The 21,327-nt window shown below is 42.5% G+C and overlaps 1 protein-coding gene and 1 long non-coding RNA gene across 12 annotated transcripts in view; one reads left to right on the top strand and one right to left on the bottom strand.

Annotated features, from left to right (window-relative positions):
• LOC139758482 (uncharacterized) overlaps positions 1 to 21,327 on the top strand; it is a 102,776-nt gene that overhangs the window by 57,890 nt on the left and 23,559 nt on the right. For 8 of the 10 annotated variants that reach the window (XM_071679964.1, XM_071679957.1, XM_071679955.1 and 5 more), the window contains one exon: positions 6,736 to 6,864. The exons of the other annotated variants lie outside the window; for them this stretch is intronic. In XM_071679964.1, the coding sequence (XP_071536065.1) occupies positions 6,736 to 6,864 (129 nt within the window). The remainder of the gene's footprint in view (positions 1 to 6,735; positions 6,865 to 21,327) is intronic. 10 annotated transcript variants of the gene reach the window in all.
• Positions 105 to 21,327, bottom strand: part of LOC139758483 (uncharacterized) — a 74,513-nt gene continuing 53,290 nt past the window's right edge. For both annotated transcript variants that reach the window (XR_011714837.1, XR_011714838.1), the window contains one exon: positions 105 to 1,625. This is a non-coding gene — a long non-coding RNA (uncharacterized lncRNA). The remainder of the gene's footprint in view (positions 1,626 to 21,327) is intronic.

Genomic DNA, 21,327 nt, shown 5'->3' with positions numbered 1-21,327 from the left:
ATATATATATACACACACACACACACACACACATACTATTTGCCATTTCCTGCGTTAGTGAGGTAGCGTTAAGAACAGAAGACTGTGTCTTTGAGGGAATATCCTCACCTGGCCCCCTTCTCTGTTCCCTCTTTTAGAAAATTAAAAAAAGTAATGAGAGGGGAGGATTTCCAGCCCCCTGCTCCCTCCCCTTTTAGTTGCCTTCTACAGCACGCAGGGAATACGTGGGCAAAGATGCCAGTTTTCCGGCAATTGCCGGAATTCCGGCTTTTTGATCAATTGGAGTCAAATTTCCGGTTTCCCATTTTTCTCTCCATCTTTCTCTTGTCTTTCTAATGATGACAGCCGGAAAATGAACAAGTAGACTCTTGACGGATGTTTTCATATTATATTGATCATGGATTTTGTATATATACTGTATATGATTAAAAATACGAATATCGCAAAACAACTGGATCGCTAACCTAGCGAGATTAAGCTTCTCTCCCGCTCTTGCTTTTTGCATGCTTTGCTAATGGTTTGTACATGTGCGCGATGCGACAGCATATGCATGTATACCTATCGCTACAAGTGGGCTGTGCGGCTAGGTCAGGTGGCTGGCTGGCTAAGCAACCGGTAGCATGTCTGCAGCCAAGCGCTATGTTTGAAACGGTACGGTGTGTATATCGGGGACTTAATCGGTGTATTTTGGATGAAGGCTTAATTGTTTCAAATTAATAAGTGTGTCAGACCATCAATCTTTTGTTTGTGTGTGTGCCCATGGATATTTAATCGGATCTTTACCTTTGGAATTGCATGGAATGCCAGAAACAAGCGCAAGATTTGCTGTTGATATCTAGCAGTTTCTACCAACCCTGGCGCGGTAAGTTACAGTGTGTGCTGGTTGTGTAATACACTCTACCGTATGTTTAGACTGGAATGTGACGAGTGCATAGTCTGTATTGGAGCCCCATCATGAATAATTCTGATTCGTAATGGAGGTTGAAAGAGACACTAACGTGAAATTGATTGATGATGGAATCAAGAATAAGTTTAACTGGCGCTGGCTTGAGGCCAAAGATAATACTGGATCTTTCTTGTCGGATTGCATTCGTAAACTTAATGTTTCAGGGAAAGCATTGTGCAAAGTGTGTAACCAAACCATTTCATATGGTAGTGCAGGAATGAAGGCACTTGTGAAACATGGCAACTATGGTGCACATAAGAGAACAAAGAAGATACAGGACACTAACAAACACTACCTGCAGTCTTCAAAGCTGCTAATGGAGTAGAGTCAGGGAAGGCTGGCAAAGGAGCTATACTAGTATCTGGAGATAAGGACAGACCCTGCACTTTACCTTGCAGTGCTCCTCCAAATGTTCACCAATTGGCTACATGTTCTGGTAAAAGATATGCCCCTTTACCAAATGTTTCTTACGCAGATAGGAAAGGAAATGTAGAAGCCATGGTTATGTCCTTCATTGTTGAAAATAACTTGCCATTTACAATGACAAAGTTACTAGACATTGCAAAGGAGCTTGCAAGAGATAACAAAGTTTTGCAAGGTGTCACTGGACAGGACTTCATGTACATATAAACTTGAAGATGGACTTGCAGTGGTGTATCGTAAACGTCTAGTTTCAGACCTGAAGAAGAGTAAATTTTTCATTAATATCGTTGAATGTACAGCAAAAAATAACAAGCGGGTGTTCAGCGTGATGTGCACTTCGCGCACATATTACCCCCTTTTCCACCTACTAATATTTTTCAGGCCCTAGAGACATTTGCCACTGGCATCCCTGCGTGGGAAGTACTCTTTCTCCCCTATCCCCAGGTATATATATATATATATATATATATATATATATATATATATATATATATATATATATATATATATCTTTCTTTCATACTATTCGCCATTTCCCGCATTAGCGAGGTAGCGTTGAGAACAGAGGACTAGGCCCTTGAGGGAATATCCTCACCTGGGCCCCTTCTCTGTTCCCTCTTTTGGAAAATTAAAAAAAAAAAAGTGAGAGGGGAGGATTTCCAGCCCCCCGCTCCCTCCCCTTTTAGTCGCCTTCTACGACACGCAGGGAATACGTGGGAAGTATTCTTTCTCCCCTATCCCCAGGGATATATATATATATATATATATATATATATATATATATATATATATATATATATATATATATATATATACACACACATATATATATATATATATATATATATATATATATATATATATATATATATATATAAAACATTTCTTCTCACACCACCTTTTTTTTTACTTGGTCACCGTTTACCGCGTTAGCGCCAAGAACAAACGAAGAAAAGCCGCATTCGCTCACATCCATCCTCAAACTGTCATGTGTAATCATAACAATTGCTCTCATCTACAATCAATGTACCGTTTAGGAACAACTAGATGACTGGAGAAATAATCCCCAGCAACCAGGACACATGACAGAGACGAGCCATGACGTCCCCCCCCCCGCACACCAACACAGTCGAACCATCAGTTTAAGACAGCCCATGTACGGGGTAATGAACTGCGTCACTATAGCACTATCAAGCTGCAGAAACATATAGAGAGTAAAGCTCACAATCTTGGAGTGTGGTATGATGGATGGGGTTCAGGAGGTCTATTATACCCTGGCTGGTTCATATCACAGACAACAGACCACTCGACCTGCACGGATGTTCCTCTCGCAACGCCCAACCTTGTCGTCACTTCGAGATGAGAAAAACGTATCCAGCTCCTGGATGGGGAGCCCACGTCTTGAAAAAAAAAAAAAAAAGGTGGTGGGGACTCTTGAAGAACGGACCCAACTCCTGGAAAATGTAATTTGCCGAAAAAATGGCATTGAAAAACTTGAAAAGGTACAAAAACTTTGAAAAAATGCAACCTACGGTTGACATGAGGTATTTCACGTTTAAAAAGATACCTTCCTCTCGTACAAAGTACTTGAAACTTAGGTACCCATCTCCAGAAATAGGTACCCCTTCTCTCTAACGAGGTAATGATATATATATATATATATATATATATATATATATATATATATATATATATATATTTTTTTTTTTTTTTTTTTTTTCAAACTATTCGCCATTTCCCGCGTTAGCGAGGTAGCGTTAGGAACAGAGGACTGGGCCTTTTTTGGAATATCCTCACCTGGCCCCCTCTGTTCCTTCTTTTGGAAAATAAAAAAAAAAAAACGAGAGGGGAGGATTTCCAGCCCCCCGCTCCCTCCCCTTTTAGTCGCCTTCTACGACACGCAGGGAATACGTGGGAAGTATTCTTAATCCCCTATCCCCAGGGAAAATATATATATATATATATATATATATATATATATATATATAAGGTGAAGATTTGTATGGGTTTTCAGAAAAGAAGAGTGAATGTTGGGGTGAAGAGGGTGGTGAGAGTAAGTGAGCTTGGGAAGGAGACTTGTGTGAGGAAGTACCAGGAGAGACTGAGTACAGAATGGAAAAAGGTGAGAACAATGGAAGTAAGGGGAGTGGGGGAGGAATGGGATGTATTTAGGGAATCAGTGATGGATTGCGCAAAAGATGCTTGTGGCATGAGAAGAGTGGGAGGTGGGTTGATAAGAAAGGGTAGTGAGTGGTGGGATGAAGAAGTAAGATTATTAGTGAAAGAGAAGAGAGAGGCATTTGGACGATTTTTGCAGGGAAAAAATGCAATTGAGTGGGAGATGTATTAAAGAAAGAGACAGGAGGTCAAGAGAAAGGTGCAAGAGGGCAAATGAGAGTTGGGGTGAGAGAGTATCATTAAATTTTAGGGAGAAAAAAAGATGTTCTGGAAGGAGGTAAATAAAGTGCGCAAGACAAGGGAGCAAATGGGAACTTCAGTGAAGGGCGCAAATGGGGAGGTGATAACAAGTAGTGGTGATGTGAGAAGGAGATGGAGTGAGTATTTTGAAGGTTTGTTGAATGTGTTTGATGATAGAGTGGCAGATATAGGGTGTTTTGGTCGAGGTGGTGTGCAAAGCGAGAGGGTTAGGGAAAATGATTTGGTAAACAGAGAAGAGGTAGTAAAAGCTTTGCGGAAGATGAAAGCCGGCAAGGCAGCAGGTTTGGATGGTATTGCAGTGGAATTTATTAAAAAAGGGGGGAGACTGTATTATTGACTGGTTGGTAAGGTTATTTAATGTATGTATGACTCATGGTGAGGTGCCTGAGGATTGGCGGAATGCGTGCATAGTGCCATTGTACAAAGGCAAAGGGGATAAGAGTGAGTGCTCAAATGACAGAGGTATAAGTTTGTTGAGTATTCCTGGTAAATTATATGGGAGGGTATTGATTGAGAGGGTGAAGGCATGTACAGAGCATCAGATTGGGGAAGAGCAGTGTGGTTTCAGAAGTGGTAGAGGATGTGTGGATCAGGTGTTTGCTTTGAAGAATGTATGTGAGAAATACTTAGAAAAGCAAATGGATTTGTATGTAGCATTTATGGATCTGGAGAAGGCATATGATAGAGTTGATAGAGATGCTCTGTGGAAGGTATTAAGAATATATGGTGTGGGAGGCAAGTTGTTAGAAGCAGTGAAAAGTTTTTATCGAGGATGTAAGGCATGTGTACATGTAGGAAGAGAGGAAAGTGATTGGTTCTCAGTGAATGTAGGTTTGCGGCAGGGGTGTGTGATGTCTCCATGGTTGTTTAATTTGTTTATGGATGGGGTTGTTAGGGAGGTGAATGCAAGAGTTTTCGAAAGAGGGGCAAGTATGAAGTCTGTTGTGGATGAGAGAGCTTGGGAAGTGAGTCAGTTGTTGTTCGCTGATGATACAGCGCTGGTGGCTGATTCATGTGAGAAACTGCAGAAGCTGGTGACTGAGTTTGGTAAAGTGTGTGAAAGAAGAAAGTTAAGAGTAAATGTGAATAAGAGCAAGGTAATTAGGTACAGTAGGGTTGAGGGTCAAGTCAATTGGGAGGTGAGTTTGAATGGAGAAAAACTGGAGGAAGTAAAGTGTTTTAGATATCTGGGAGTGGATCTGGCAGCGGATGGAACCATGGAAGCGGAAGTGGATCATAGGGTGGGGGAGGGGGCGAAAATCCTGGGAGCCTTGAAGAATGTGTGGAAGTCGAGAACATTATCTCGGAAAGCAAAAATAGATATGTTTGAAGGATTAGTGGTTCCAACAATGTTGTATGGTTGAGAGGCGTGGGCTATGGATAGAGTTGTGCGCAGGAGGATGGATGTGCTGGAAATGAGATGTTTGAGGACAGTGTGTGGTGTGAGGTGGTTTGATCGAGTGAGTAACGTAAGGGTAAGAGAGATGTGTGGAAATAAAAAGAGCGTGGTTGAGAGAGCAGAAGAGGGTGTTTTGAAATGGTTTGGGCACATGGAGAGAATGAGTAAGGAAAGATTGACCAAGAGGATATACATGTCGGAGGTGGAGGGAACGAGGAGAAGTGGGAGACCAAATTGGAGGTGGAAAGATGGAGTGAAAAAGATTTTGTGTGATCGGGGCCTGAACATGCAGGAGGGTGAAAGGAGGGCAAGGAATAGAGTGAATTGGATCGATGTGGTATACCGGGGTTGACGTGCTGTCAGTGGATTGAATCAGGGCATGTGAAGCATCTGGGGTAAACCATGGAAAGCTGTGTAGGTATGTATATTTGCGTGTGTGGACGTATGTATATACATGTGTATGGGGGTGGGTTGGGCCATTTCTTTCGTCTGTTCCTTGTGCTACCTCGCAAACGCGGGAGACAGCGACAAAGCAAATATATATATATATATATATATATATATATATATATATATATATATATATATATATTTTTTTTTTTTTTTTCATACTATTCGCCATTTCCCGCGTTTGTGAGGTAGCGTTAAGAACAGAGGACTGGGCCTTAGAGTGGATGATATTGCAGTTGAATTTATTAAGAGGATGAATGTGTTGTTGCTTGGTTGGTAAGGATATTTAGTGTATGTATGGATCATTGGCAGAATGCATGTATAGTGCCTTTGTTTAAAGGCAAAAGGGATAAAGGCAAGTGCTCAAACTACAGAGGTATAAGTGTGCTTAGTATATCTGGAAAATTGTATGGGAGGTTACTGATTAAGAGGGTGAAACCATGTATAGAGATTCAGATACAGTAGGAGCAGTGTGGTTTCAGAAATAGTAGAGGATGTGTGGATTAGGTGTTTGCATGTGCCACTATTGGATCTGGAGAAGGCATATCATGGGGTTGACAGATATTTTGTGGAAGGGATTAGAAGCAGTAAGAAGTTTTTATCAAGGGTGTAAGGCATGTGTACAAGTAGGAAGAGAGGAGAGTGATTGGTTCTCAGTGAAAGTTGGTCTATGGCAGGGTTGTGTGATGTCACATACAATCAGGAATTACATACCAAGGGAGTGTATTTTGTGATGATGATATGAATGGGGACTAGATATTACAAAATGTATGATGAATCAAGATTGTGTGCTGGAGAAAAGTAAGGAGTATTTATTAGTATGGAAGTTTACATTAAGGATTGATTTGAGAAAGGTAAATAGTATTCATTAGTGTGGAGATTTACATAAAGGAATGATTTGAGTAAACTGAGGGGTGCCTTCACCTTATCTGTTTTGGAATAGAGATAAGGCTGTATGGTGCACTATATTTTCCAATAAAGTTGATAGTGTTGATATGTAACTAATTAAAGACATTGTATACCTGTAGCCCATGGGTTACTTATGATTATTTGATTTGATATTGAATGCCTGTTGCAGATGAACCAAAGGTCATAGTTAACTTGAGTGACAAGGACTTTGGAGATGGGGCCATGGAGACTAACTCGCCTGTGACACAAAAGCCATGTAAGGCATACTCGGCACCCTCTCAGGACCTACATGAGTCAAGTAAGCTAATTTCTCTATTAAATCACAGCATTTGACCGTGTAGACATTGTCTTACCTTATGATGGGTTCGAAGGCTCTGTCATCCTTGAGCTTTGTCTCCCATTAAGTTGCCATGTTTCTCTATCAGTTAAGAAAAGTTGTTGAGCTTTTGGTCCACAGTGACTTTTGCTTCATGCAAACAAATTAATTTTTTTTTTTTTTTTTACTGGTCCACATTAGGCATTTTTCATTATTTTTTTAACCCCAAATATGTTTTAGATATATGTTTGCAATTAGAGTATATAAAGTATTTGCCTGCACAATTTCTATGAAACTGCATAAGTCAGGAAATTTGTTTTACCCTGTCTGGTTATTTTCAAAATATACATTTAAGTAACTGTAACTCGCTTTTCATTACATTTTACACTGTGTAAAATGGCATCGATTTTGGGTACAGAATCAAGCAGGATGAAGCCAACTTTTTGGTCGGAATACACCAGGAAGTGGCCCTGCATTGTGCAGTCGAGAAAGGATGAATTAACCACATAGTCAAGTTTGTGCTTTGGATTTTAGCATTGCACACTGAAGAGTGAATGACATTCAGACTAGATATTTTGTTGGTTTTAAAGTGAATAATTGTGGACCATCTACCTGTAGATAAACTAATGGAGATAACAGCTTGAGCACTGGACATCACAATTTCTTGTATTGAAAGTGTAGCCTGTACTGTGCGTGGTTGTAAGTTTCATTTTGCAAAATTCCTTATGTTTGCCTTTTTTTTTTTTTTTTTTTTGACAAGGTTGGCACCTCTGCTTGATGCCTTTTTGAATTGTAAGGATTCCAAAATTATTTAATACAAAAAGTCACAATTCTGAAATAAACACTTTGTATACAACTTGAGCACACGATAGCTTGAGGCAGACTGAGACAAAGTGAGTCCACTCCGCACTACCAAAAACAAGTGCGATATGAAATGTGCATGGTGCAGCAATGTATTATTTGCCCTGTCCATTATATCTTGAAATCCATTATCTCGAGGTCCGTTAAATCGAAGGTTACTGTGTGTGTGTACATGTATATATATATACAAGTAGGAAGAGAGGAAAGTGATTGGTTCTCAGTGAAGGTTAGTTTGTGCCAGGGGTGCGCGATATCTCCATGGTTGTTTGTTTATGGATGGGGTTGTTAGGAGGTGAATGCAAGAGTTTTGGAGAGAGGGGCAAGTATGCTGTCTGATGTGGATGAAAGGGCTTAGGAAGTGAGTCAGTTGTTGTTCGCTGATGATACAGTGCTGGTGGCTGAGTCGGATGAGAAACTGCAGAAGCTGATGACTAGTTTGGTAAAGTGTATGAAAGAAGAAAGCTGAGAATAAATGTGAATAAGAGCAAGGTTATTAGGTACAGTAGGGTTGAGGGATAAGTCAGTTGGGAGGTAAGTTTGAATGGAGAAAAACAGGAGGAAGTAAAGTGTTTTAGATATCTGGGAGTGGATTTGGCAGCGGATGGAACCATTGAAGCGGAAGTGAGTCACAGGGTGGAGGAGGGGGGGCAAAAGTTCTGGGAGCGTTGAAAAATGTGTGGAAGGAGAGAACATTATCTCGGAAAGCAAAAATATGTGTTTGAAGGAATAGTGGTTCCAACAATGTTATATGAGCCTTTGAGGAGGATGAGCACTCTCTGCTCGACTCCTTCTTCTGTTTCCCCTTTTATAAAGTTAAGATACAAGGAGGGAAGGGTTTCTAGCCACCTGCTCCTGTCCCCTTTAGTCGCCTTCTACAACACGTGAGGAATGCATGGGAAGTATTCTTTCTCCCCCATCCCCAGGGATAATATATATATATATATTATATTTATTTATTTTGCTTTGTCGCTGTCTCCCACATTTGCGAGGTAGCGCAGGGAAACAGAAGAAAGAAATGGCCCAACGCACCCCCATACACATGTATATACACACACGCAAACATACACACCCATACATCTCAATGTACACATATATATACACACACAGACATACATATATACCCATGCACACAATTCACACTGCCTGCCTTTATTCATTCCCATCGCCACCTCGCCACACATGGAATACCATCCCCCTCCCCCCTCATGTGTGCTAGGTAGCGCTAGGAAAAGATAACAAAGGCCCCATTTCACACTCAGTCTCCAGCTGTCATGCAATAATACCCGAAACCACAGCTCCCTTTCCACATCCAGGCCCCACACAACTTTCCATGGTTTACCCAGACCCCAGATGCTTCACATGCCCTGATTCAATCCACTGACAGCACGTCAACCCCGGTATACCACATCGATCCAATTCACTCTATTCCTTGCCCGCCTTTCACCCTCCTGCATGTTCAGGCCCCGATCACTCAAAATCTTTTTCACTCCATCTTTCCACTTCCAGTTAGGTCTCCCACTTCTCCTCGTTCCCTCCACCTCTGACACATATATCCTCTTGGTCAATCTTTCCTCACTCATTCTCTCCATGTGCCCAAACCATTTCAAAACACCCTCTTCTGCTCTCTCAACCACGCTCTTTTTATTTCCACACATCTCTCTTACCCTTACATTACTTACTTGATCAAACCACCTCACACCACACATTGTCCTCAAACATCTCATTTCCAGCACATCCACCCTCTTGCGCACAACTCTATCCATAGCCCATGCCTCGCAACCATACAACATTGTTGGAACCACTATTCCTTCAAACATACCCATTTTTGCTTTCCGAGATAATGTTCTCGACTTCCACACATTCTTCAATGCTCCCAGGATTTTCGCCCCCCTCCCCCACCCTATGATTCACTTCCGCTTCCATGGTTCCATCCGCTGCCAGATCCACTCCCAGATATCTAAAACACTTTACTTCCTCCAGTTTTTCTCCATTCAAACTTACCTCCCAATTGACTTTACCCTCAACCCTACTGTACCTAATAACCTTGCTCTTATTCACATTTACTCTTAACTTTCTTCTTTCACACACTTTACCAAACTCAGTCACCAGCTTCTGCAGTTTCTCACATGAATCAGCCACCAGCGCTGTATCATCAGCGAACAACAACTGACTCACTTCCCAAGCTCTCTCATCCACAACAGACTTCATACTTGCCCCTCTTTCGAAAACTCTTGCATTCACCTCCCTAACAACCCCATCCATAAACAAATTAAACAACCATGGAGACATCACACACCCCTGCCGCAAACCTACATTCACTGAGAACCAATCACTTTCCTCTCTTCCTACACGTACACATGCCTTACATCCTCGATAAGAGGGTGGATGTGCTGGAAATGAGATGTTTGAGGACAATGTGTGGTGTGAGGTGGTTTGATTGAGTAAGTAATGTAAGGGTAAGAGAGATGTGTGGAAATAAAAAGTGTGGTTGAGAGAGCAGAAGAGGGTGTTTTGAAATGGTTTGGGCACATGGAGAGAATGAGTGAGACCAAATTGGAGGTGGAAAGATGGAGTGAAAAAGATTTAGAGTGATCGGGGCCTGAACATGCAGGAGGAATAGAGTGAATTGGATCGATGTGGTATACCGGGGTTGACGTGCTGTCAGTGGATTGAATCAGGGCATGTGAAGCGTCTGGGGTAAACCATGGAAAGCTGTGTGGGTCCTGGATGTGGAAAGGGAGCTGGGGTTTGGGGCATTATTGCATGACAGCTAGAGACTGAGTGTGAACGAATGAGGCCTTTGTTGTCTTTTCCTAGCGCTACCCCGCACACATGAGGGGGGAGGGGGATGGTATTCCATGTGTGACGGGGTGGCAATGGGAATGAATAAAGGCAGACAGTGTGAATTGTGTGCATGGGTATGTATGTATGTGTCTGTGTGTGTATATATATATGTGTACATTGAGATGTATAGGTATGTATATTTGCGTGTGTGGACGTGTGTGTATATACATGTGTATGGGGATGGGTTGGGCCATTTCTTTCGTCTGTTTCCTTGCGCTACCTCGCAAACGCGGGAGACAGCGACAAAGCAAAAATAAAAAAAATAAATTAATAATATATATTTTTTTTTTTTTTTTTTTTTTTTTTTTTTTTTTTTATACTTTGTCGCTGTCTCCCGCGTTTGCGAGGTAGCGCAAGGAAACAGACGAAAGAAATGGCCCAACCCCCCCCATACACATGTACATACACACGTCCACACACGCAAATATACATACCTACACAGCCTTCCATGGTTTACCCCAGACGCTTCACATGCCTTGATTCAATCCACTGACATCACGTCAACCCCTGTATACCACATCGCTCCAATTCACTCTATTCCTTGCCCTCCTTTCACCCTCCTGCATGTTCAGGCCCCGATCACACAAAATCCTTTTCACTCCATCTTTCCACCTCCAATTTGGTCTCCCTCTTCTCCTCGTTCCCTCCACCTCCGACACATATATCCTCTTGGTCAATCTTTCCTCACTCATTCTCTCCATGTGCCCAAACCATTTCAAAACACCCTCTTCTGCTCTCTCAACCACGCTCTTTTTATTTCCACACATCTCTCTTACCCTTACGTTACTTACTCGATCAAACCACCTCACACCACACATTGTCCTCAAACATCTCATTTCCAGCACATCCATCCTCCTGCGCACAACTCTATCCATAGCCCACGCCTCGCAACCATACAACATTGTTGGAACTACTATTCCTTCAAACATACCCATTTTTGCTTTCCGGGATAATGTTCTCGACTTCCACACATTTTTCAAGGCTCCCAAAATTTTCGCCCCCTCCCCCACCCTATGATCCACTTCCGCTTCCATGGTTCCATCCGCTGACAGATCCACTCCCAGATATCTAAAACACTTCACTTCCTCCAGCCTCTCACCATTCAAACTCACCTCCCAAATGACTTGACCCTCAACCCTACTGTACCTAATAACCTTGCTCTTATTGACATTTACTCTTAACTTTCTTCTTCCACACACTTTACCAAACTCCGTCACCAGCTTCTGCAGTTTCTCACATGAATCCGCCACCAGCGCTGTATCATCAGCGAACAACAACTGACTCACTTCCCAAGCTCTCTCATCCCCAACAGACTTCATACTTGCCCCTCTTTCCAAAACTCTTGCATTTACCTCCCTAACAACCCCATCCATAAACAAATTAAACAACCATGGAGACATCACACACCCCTGCCGCAAACCTACATTCACTGAGAACCAATCACTTTCCTCTCTTCCTACACGTACACATGCCTTACATCCTCGATAAAAACTTTTCACTGCTTCTAACAACTTGCCTCCCACACCATATATTCTTAATACCTTCCACAGAGCATCTCTATCAACTCTATCATATGCCTTCTCCAGATCCATAAATGCTACATACAAATCCATTTGCTTTTCTAAGTATTTCTCACATACATTCTTCAAAGCAAACACCTGATCCACACATCCTCTACCACTTCTGAAACCACACTGCTCTTCCCCAATCTGATGCTCTGTACATGCCTTCACCCTCTCAATCAATACCCTCCCATATAATTTACCAGGAATACTCAACAAACTTATACCTCTGTAATTTGAGCACTCACTCTTATCCCCTTTGCCTTTGTACAACGGCACTATGCAAGCATTCCGCCAATCCTCAGGCACCTCACCATGAGTCATACATACATTAAATAACCTTACCAACCAGTCAACAATACAGTCACCCCCTTTTTTAATAAATTCCACTGCAATACCATCCAAACCTGCTGCCTTGCCGGCTTTCATCTTCCGCAAAGCTTTTACTACCTCTTCTCTGTTTACCAAATCATTTTCCCTAACCCTCTCACTTTGCACACCACCTCGACCAAAACACCCTATATCTGCCACTCTGTCATCAGACACATTCAACAAACCTTCAAAATACTCATTCCATCTCCTTCTCACATCACCACTACTTGTTATCACCTCCCCATTTACGCCCTTTACTGAGGTTCCCATTTGCTCCCTTGTCTTACGCACCCTATTTACCTCCTTCCAGAACATCTTTTTATTCTCCCTAAAATTTACTGATAGTCTCTCACCCCAACTCTCATTTGCCCTTTTTTTCACCTCTTGCACCTTTCTCTTGACCTCCTGTCTCTTTCTTTTATACTTCTCCCACTCAATTGCATTTTTTCCCTGCAAAAATCGTCCAAATGCCTCTCTCTTCTCTTTCACTAATACTCTTACTTCTTCATCCCACCACTCACTACCCTTTCTAAACAGCCCACCTCCCACTCTTCTCATGCCACAAGCATCTTTTGCGCAATCCATCACTGCTTCCCTAAATACATCCCATTCCTCCCCCACTCCCCTTACTTCCATTGTTCTCACCTTTTTCCATTCTGTACACAGTCTCTCCTGATACTTCTTCACACAGGTCTCCTTCCCAAGCTCACTTACTCTCACCACCTTCTTCACCCCAACATTCACTCTTCTTTTCTGAAAACCCATACTAATCTTCACCTTAGCCTCCACAAGATAATGATCAGACATCCCTCCAGTTGCACCTCTCAGCACATTGACATCCAAAAGTCTCTCTTTCGCGCGCCTGTCCATTAACACGTAATCCAATAACGCTCTCTGGCCATCTCTCCTACTTACATAAGTATACTTATGTATATCTCGCTTTTTAAACCAGGTATTCCCAATCATCAGTCCTTTTTCAGCACATAAATCTACAAGCTCTTCACCATTTCCATTTACAACACTGAACACCCCATGCATACCAATTATTCCCTCAACTGCCACATTACTCACCTTTGCATTCAAATCACCCATCACTATAACCCGGTCTCGTGCATCAAAACCGCTAACACACTCATTTAGCTGCTCCCAAAACACTTGCCTCTCATGATCTTTCTTCTCATGCCCAGGTGCATATGCACCAATAATCACCCACCTCTCTCCATCAACTTTCAATTTTACCCATATTAATCGAGAATTTACTTTCTTACATTCTATGACATACTCCCACAACTCCTGTTTCAGGAGTATTGCTACTCCTTCCCTTGCTCTTGTCCTCTCACTAACCCCTGACTTCACTCCCCAGACATTTCCAAACCACTCTTCCCCTTTACCCTTGAGCTTCGTTTCACTCAGAGCCAAAACATCCAGGTTCCTTTCCTCAAACATACTACCTATCTCTCCTTTTTTCACATCTTGGTTACATCCACACACATTTAGGCACCCCACTCTGAGCCTTCGAGGAGGATGAGCACTCCCCGCGTGACTCCTTCTTCTGTTTCCCATTTTAGAAAGTTAATACAAGGAGGGGAGGATTTCCGGCCCCCCGCTCCCGTCCCCTCTAGTCGCTTTCTATATATATATATATATATATATATATCCCTGGGGATAGGGATGAAAGAATACTTCCCACGTATTCCTCGCGTGTTGTAGAAAGCGACTAGAGGGGACGGGAGCGGGGGGCCAGAAATCCTCCCCTCCTTGTATTAACTTTCTAAAATGGGAAACAGAAGAAGGAGTCACGCGGGGAGTGCTCATCCTCCTCGAAGGCTCAGAGTGGGGTGCCTAAATGTGTGTGGATGTAACCAAGATGTGAAAAAAGGAGAGATAGGTAGTATGTTTGAGGAAAGGAACCTGGATGTTTTGGCTCTGAGTGAAACGAAGCTCAAGGGTAAAGGGGAAGAGTGGTTTGGGAATGTCTGGGGAGTAAAGTCAGGGGTTAGTGAGAGGACAAGAGCAAGGGAAGGAGTAGCAATACTCCTGAAACAGGAGTTGTGGGAGTATGTGATAGAGTGTAAGGAAGTAAATTCTCGATTAATATGGGTAAAACTGAAAGTTGATGGAGAGAGGTGGGTGATTATTGGTGCATATGCACCTGGGCATGAGAAGAAAGATCAAGAGAGGCAAGTGTTTTGGGAGCAGCTGAATGAGTGTGTTAGTGGTTTTGATGCACGAGACCGGGTTATAGTGATGGGTGATTTGAATGCAAAGGTGAGTAATGTGGCAGTTGAGGGAATAATTGGTATACATGGGGTGTTCAGTGTTGTAAATGGAAATGGTGAAGAGCTTGTAGATTTATGTGCTGAAAAAGGACTGATGATTGGGAATACCTGGTTTAAAAAGCGAGATATACATAAGTATACTTATGTAAGTAGGAGAGATGGCCAGAGAGCGTTATTGGATTACGTGTTAATTGACAGGCGTGCGAAAGAGAGACTTTTAGATGTTAATGTGCTGAGAGGTACAACTGGAGGGATGTCTGATCATTATCTTGTGGAGGCTAAGGTGAAGATTTGTATGGGTTTTCAGAAAAAAAGAGTGAATGTTGGGGTGAAGAGGGTGGTGAGAGTAAGTGAGCTTGGGAAGGAGACCTGTGTGAGGAAGTACCAGGAGAGACTGAGTACAGAATGGAAAAAGGTGAGAACAATGGAAGTAAGGGGAGTGGGGGAGGAATGGGATGTATTTAGGGAATCAGTGATGGATTGCACAAAAGATGCTTGTGGCATGAGAAGAGTGGGAGGTGGGTTGATTAGAAAGGGTAGTGAGTGGTGGGATGAAGAAGTAAGAGTATTAGTGAAAGAGAAGAGAGAGGCATTTGGACGATTTTTGCAGGGAAAAAATGCAATTGAGTGGGAGATGTATAAAAGAAAGAGACAGGAGGTCAAGAGAAAGGTGCAAGAGGTGAAAAAAAGGGCAAATGAGAGTTGGGGTGAGAGAGTATCATTAAATTTTAGGGAGAATAAAAAGATGTTCTGGAAGGAGGTAAATAAAGTGCGTAAGACAAGGGAGCAAATGGGAACTTCAGTGAAGGGCGCAAATGGGGAGGTGATAACAAGTAGTGGTGATGTGAGAAGGAGATGGAGTGAGTATTTTGAAGGTTTGTTGAATGTGTTTGATGATAGAGTGGCAGATATAGGGTGTCTTGGTCGAGGTGGTGTGCAAAGTGAGAGGGTTAGGGAAAATGATTTGGTAAACAGAGAAGAGGTAGTGAAAGCTTTGCGGAAGATGAAAGCCGGCAAGGCAGCAGGTTTGGATGGTATTGCAGTGGAATTTATTAAAAAAGGGGGTGACTGTATTGTTGACTGGTTGGTAAGGTTATTTAATGTATGTATGACTCATGGTGAGGTGCCTGAGGATTGGCGGAATGCGTGCATAGTGCCATTGTACAAAGGCAAAGGGGATAAGAGTGAGTGCTCAAATTACAGAGGTATAAGTTTGTTGAGTATTCCTGGTAAATTATATGGGAGGGTATTGATTGAGAGGGTGAAGGTATGTACAGAGCATCAGATTGGGGAAGAGCAGTGTGGTTTCAGAAGTGGTAGAGGATGTGTGGATCAGGTGTTTGCTTTGAAGAATGTATGTGAGAAATACTTAGAAAAGCAAATGGATTTGTATGTAGCATTTATGGATCTGGAGAAGGCATATGATAGAGTTGATAGAGATGCTCTGTGGAAGGTATTAAGAATATATGGTGTGGGAGGAAAGTTGTTAGAAGCAGTGAAAAGTTTTTATCGAGGATGTAAGGCATGTGTACGTGTAGGAAGAGAGGAAAGTGATTGGTTCTCGGTGAATGTAGGTTTGCGGCAGGGGTGTGTGATGTCTCCATGGTTGTTTAATTTGTTTATGGATGGGGTTGTTAGGGAGGTAAATGCAAGAGTTTTGGAAAGAGGGGCAAGTATGAAGTCTGTTGGGGATGAGAGAGCTTGGGAAGTGAGTCAGTTGTTGTTCGCTGATGATACAGCGCTGGTGGCTGATTCATGTGAGAAACTGCAGAAGCTGGTGAGTGAGTTTGGTAAAGTGTGTGGAAGAAGAAAGTTAAGAGTAAATGTGAATAAGAGCAAGGTTATTAGGTACAGTAGGGTTGAGGGTCAAGTCAATTGGGAGGTGAGTTTGAATGGAGAAAAACTGGAGGAAGTGAAGTGTTTTAGATATCTGGGAGTGGATCTGGCAGCAGATGGAACCATGGAAGCGAAAGTGGATCATAGGGTGGGGGAGGGGGCGAAAATTCTGGGGGCCTTGAAGAATGTGTGGAAGTCGAGAACATTATCTCGGAAAGCAAAAATGGGTATGTTTGAAGGAATAGTGGTTCCAACAATGTTGTATGGTTGCGAGGCGTGGGCTATGGATAGAGTTGTGCGCAGGAGGATGGATGTGCTGGAAATGAGATGTTTGAGGACAATGTGTGGTGTGAGGTGGTTTGATCGAGTGAGTAACGTAAGGGTAAGAGAGATGTGTGGAAATAAAAAGAGCGTGGTTGAGAGAGCAGAAGAGGGTGTTTTGAAGTGGTTTGGGCACATGGAGAGGATGAGTGAGGAAAGATTGACCAAGAGGATATATGTGTCGGAGGTGGAGGGAACGAGGAGAAGAGGGAGACCAAATTGGAGGTGGAAAGATGGAGTGAAAAAGATTTTGTGTGATCGGGGCCTGAACATGCAGGAGGGTGAAAGGAGGGCAAGGAATAGAGTGAATTGGAGCGATGTGGTATACCGGGGTTGACGTGCTGTCAGTGGATTGAATGAAGGCATGTGAAGCGTCTGGGGTAAACCATGGAAAGCTGTGTAGGTATGTATATTTGCGTGTGTGGACGTATGTATATACATGTGTATGGGGGGGGGGGGGGGGTTGGGCCATTTCTTTGGTCTGTTTCCTTGCGCTACCTTGCAAACGTGGGAGACAGCGACAAAGTATAATAAAAAAAAAGAAATAATATATATATATTTTTTTTTTATTATACTTTGTCGCTGTCTCCCCTGGGGATAGGGGAGAAAGAATACATCCCACGTATTCCCTGCGTGTTGTAGAAGGCGACTAAAAGGGGAGGGAGTGGGGGGCTGGAAATCCTCCCCTCTTGTTTTTTTTTTTTTTTTTTATTTTCCAAAAGAAGGAACAGAGAAGGGGGCCAGATGAGGATATTCCCTCAGAGGCCCAGTCCTCTGTTCTTAACACTACCTTGCTAATGCGGGAAATGGCGAATTGTTTGTATATATATATATATATATATCCCTGGGGTTAGGGGAGAATGAATACTTCCCACGTATTCCCTGCGTGTCGTAGAAGGCGACTAAAAGGAAAGGGAGCGGTGGGCTGGAAATCCTCCCCTCTCGTATTTTTTTAATTTTCCAAAAGAAGGAACAGAGAAGGGGGCTAGGTGAGGATATTCCCTCAAAGCCCCAGTCCTCTGTTCTTAACGCTACCTCGCTATTGTGGGAAATGGCGAATAATATATATATATATATATATATATATATATATATTATTTTTATTATTTATTTATTTTGCTTTGTTGCTGTATCCTGCGTTAGCGAGGTAGCACAAGGAAACAGACGAAAGAATGGCCCAACCCACCCACATACACATGTATGTACATACACATCCACACACGCAAATATTCATACCTATACATCTCAACGTATACATATATATACACACACCGACATATACATATATACACATATACATAATTCACATTGTCTGCCTCTATCCATTCCCATCGCCACCCTGCCACACTTGAAATAACAACCCCTCCCTCCTCATGTGCGTGAGGTAGCGCTAGGAAGACACACTCAGTCTCTAGCTGTCATGTAATAATGCACCGAAACCACAGCTCCCTTTCCACATTCAGGCCCCACAGAACTTTCCATGGTTTACCCCAGATGCTTCACATGCCCTGGTTCAATCCATTGACAGCACGTTGACCCTGGTATTAAAAAAAACAAGAGGGGAGGATTTCCAGCCACCCGCTCCCTCCCCTTTTGGTCGCCTTCTATGACACGCAGGGAATACGTGGGAAGTATTCTTTCTCCCCTATCCCCAGGGATAATATATATTTATTTATTTGTTTGGGAGGTAAGTTTGAATGGAGAAAAACTGGAGGAAGTAAAGTGTTTTAGATATCTGGGAGTGGATCTGGCAGTGAATGGAACCATGTAAGCGGAAGTGAATCACATGGTGGGGGAGAGGGCGAAAATCCTGGGAGCCTTGAAGAATGTTTGGAAGTCAAGAACATTATCTCGGAAAGCAAAAATGGGTATGTTTGAAGGAATAGTGGTTCCAACAATGTTGTATGGTTGCGAGGCATGGGCTATGGATAGAGTTGTGCGCAGGAGGGTGGTTGTGCTGGAAATGAGATGTTTGAGGACAATGTGTGGTGTGAGGTGGTTTGATCGAGTAAGTAATGTAAGGGTAAGAGAGATGTGTGGAAATAAAAAGAGCGTGGTTGAGAGAGCATAAGAGGGTGTTTTGAAATGGTTAGGGCACATGGAGAGAATGAGTGAGGAAAGATTGACTAAGAGGATATATGTTTCGGAGGTGGAGGGAACGAGGAGAAGTGGGAGACCAAATTGGAGGTGGAAAGATGGAGTGAAAAAGATTTTGAGTGATCGGGGCCTGAACATACAGGAGGGTGAAAGGCGGGCAAGGAACAGAGTGAATTGGATCGATGTGGTATACCGGGGTTGACGTGCTGTCAGTGGATTGAATCAGGGCATGTGAAGCGTCTGGGGTAAACCATGGAAAGTTCTGTGGGGCCTGGATGTGGAAAGGGAGCTGTGGTTTTGGGCATTATTGCATAACAGCTAGAGACTGAATGTGAAAGAATGTGGCCTTTGTTGTCTTTTCCTAGCGCTACCTCGCACACATGAGGGGGGAGGGGGATGGTATTCCATGTGTGGCAAGGTGGCGATGGGAATGAATAAAGGCAGTGTGAATTGTGTGCATGGGTATATATGTATGTGTCTGTGTGTGTATATATATGTGTACATTGAGATGTTTAGGTATGTATATTTGCGTGTGTTGACGTGTATGTATATACATGTGTATGGGGGTGGGTTGGGCCATTTCTTTCGTCTGTTTCCTTGCGCTACCTCGCAAACGCGGGAGACAGCGACAAAGCAAAATAAAATTAAAAAAATAATATTTATTTCATACTATTCTCCATTTCCCGCATTAGCGAGGTAGCGTAAGAACAGAGGACTGGGCCTTGGAGGGAATATCCTCACCTGACCCCCTTCTTTGTTCCTTCATTTGGAAAATTTAAAAAAACGAGAGGGAAGGATTTCCAGCCCCCCCCGCTCCTTTCCCTTTTAGTCGCCTTCTGTGACATGCAGGGAATACGTGGGAAGTATTCTCTCTCCCCTATCCCCAGGGATAATATATATATATATCTTTCTTTCATACTATTCGCCATTTCCCGCCTCAGCGAGGTAGCGTTAAGAATAGAGGACTGGGCCTCTGAGGAAACATCCTCACCCGGCCCCCTTCTCTGTTCCTTCCTTTGGAAAATTAAAAAAAATGAGAGGGGAAGATTTCCAGCCCCCTGCTCCCTTCCCTTTTAGTCGCCTTCTACGACACGCAGGAAATACATGGGAAGTATTCTTTCTCCCCTATCCCCAGGGATAATATATATATATATATATATATATATATATATATATATATATATAATTGGAAAGGATCACAATTTTGCGCGTGATCAAAATATTCCTCTGAGTCCATGGGGAAAATGAAACACGATAAGTTCCCAAGTGCACTTTCGTGTAATAATCACATCATCAGGGGAGACACAAGAGAGAAGTATAAAAGTCAGTTGATATACGTCAAAGAGACAAAGCTAGGACGCCATTTGGTAAACATGTGATTGTCTAGCACAGTGCCTGTCATAAAATTTTATTATGTGGACAAGATAGGGAACTATTTGCAAATTTTGCCTAAGACAAAGCTATCCAGTTTGTATAAACCTTCTCTAATATTCATGTTACAATTCTTTCTCTATTTAAAAAGAGAGTATTCAATGATATTTCTCTTCGTCAAGGATTTACCGTTAATAACAGAGTTCTAGTGTTATTCCAATCGATACAGTGGTTATAATTTGTAAGTGCATGAACTGTATATTGTATTACTATATATTATAAATGGCCTATAGGTTACACTATTTAACAGACTTTCAGCATTAACAGATACCCCTTCCCCCCCAATTAGTCCATTAAATTGTGGGTTTACTGTTTGTATAATTCAGTGGTGTTACCAGACTCTTCCTGCTTAAGGTGAAACTGCAAGTTAAAGTCATCTTTAGCAAGGCTGTGTTATTGGGAGTAAACTCTAGTCAAAGAAATGCTCACTCAGAGAAGTCTACATTTCCCTGCTACTGAAAGTAGCACAACATTGAGCTATAGGAGCCTTTATAAAGGTTCTGGGTAACACCATGTTTTTTCATAGAAATTGGTCTTGGGGTAATTTTGAGTAAATTGCATGATTCAGCTATTTGTAATATTAGTCAGCACACTTGAGCATCAGGGAGGGCAGTGTGTCAGATGTCAACTTGTATTGGGGGACATGGAAAAACTTTAAGAACCACTGCCTTGACAAAAATGCACATGCTTGTCTTTAAGGAGACAGCTTCTGGACAGTTCCCATGGCAACAGAAATGTCATAAAGAATGCATTCAGCTGGTTTTCATTGGGATGGCCATTGCCAACCTCTGTATTTCCAGTGTTTGTCATAAGGCAGTGAACCAAATGCCTTAAATGTGGAT

Source organism: Panulirus ornatus, chromosome 30 (assembly GCF_036320965.1).
Source record: "Panulirus ornatus isolate Po-2019 chromosome 30, ASM3632096v1, whole genome shotgun sequence".
NCBI classification, from domain to species: Eukaryota; Metazoa; Arthropoda; class Malacostraca; order Decapoda; family Palinuridae; genus Panulirus; species Panulirus ornatus.
Note: the sequence above shows the minus strand (reverse complement) of the source record. Positions and strands in the feature narration are given on the sequence as shown.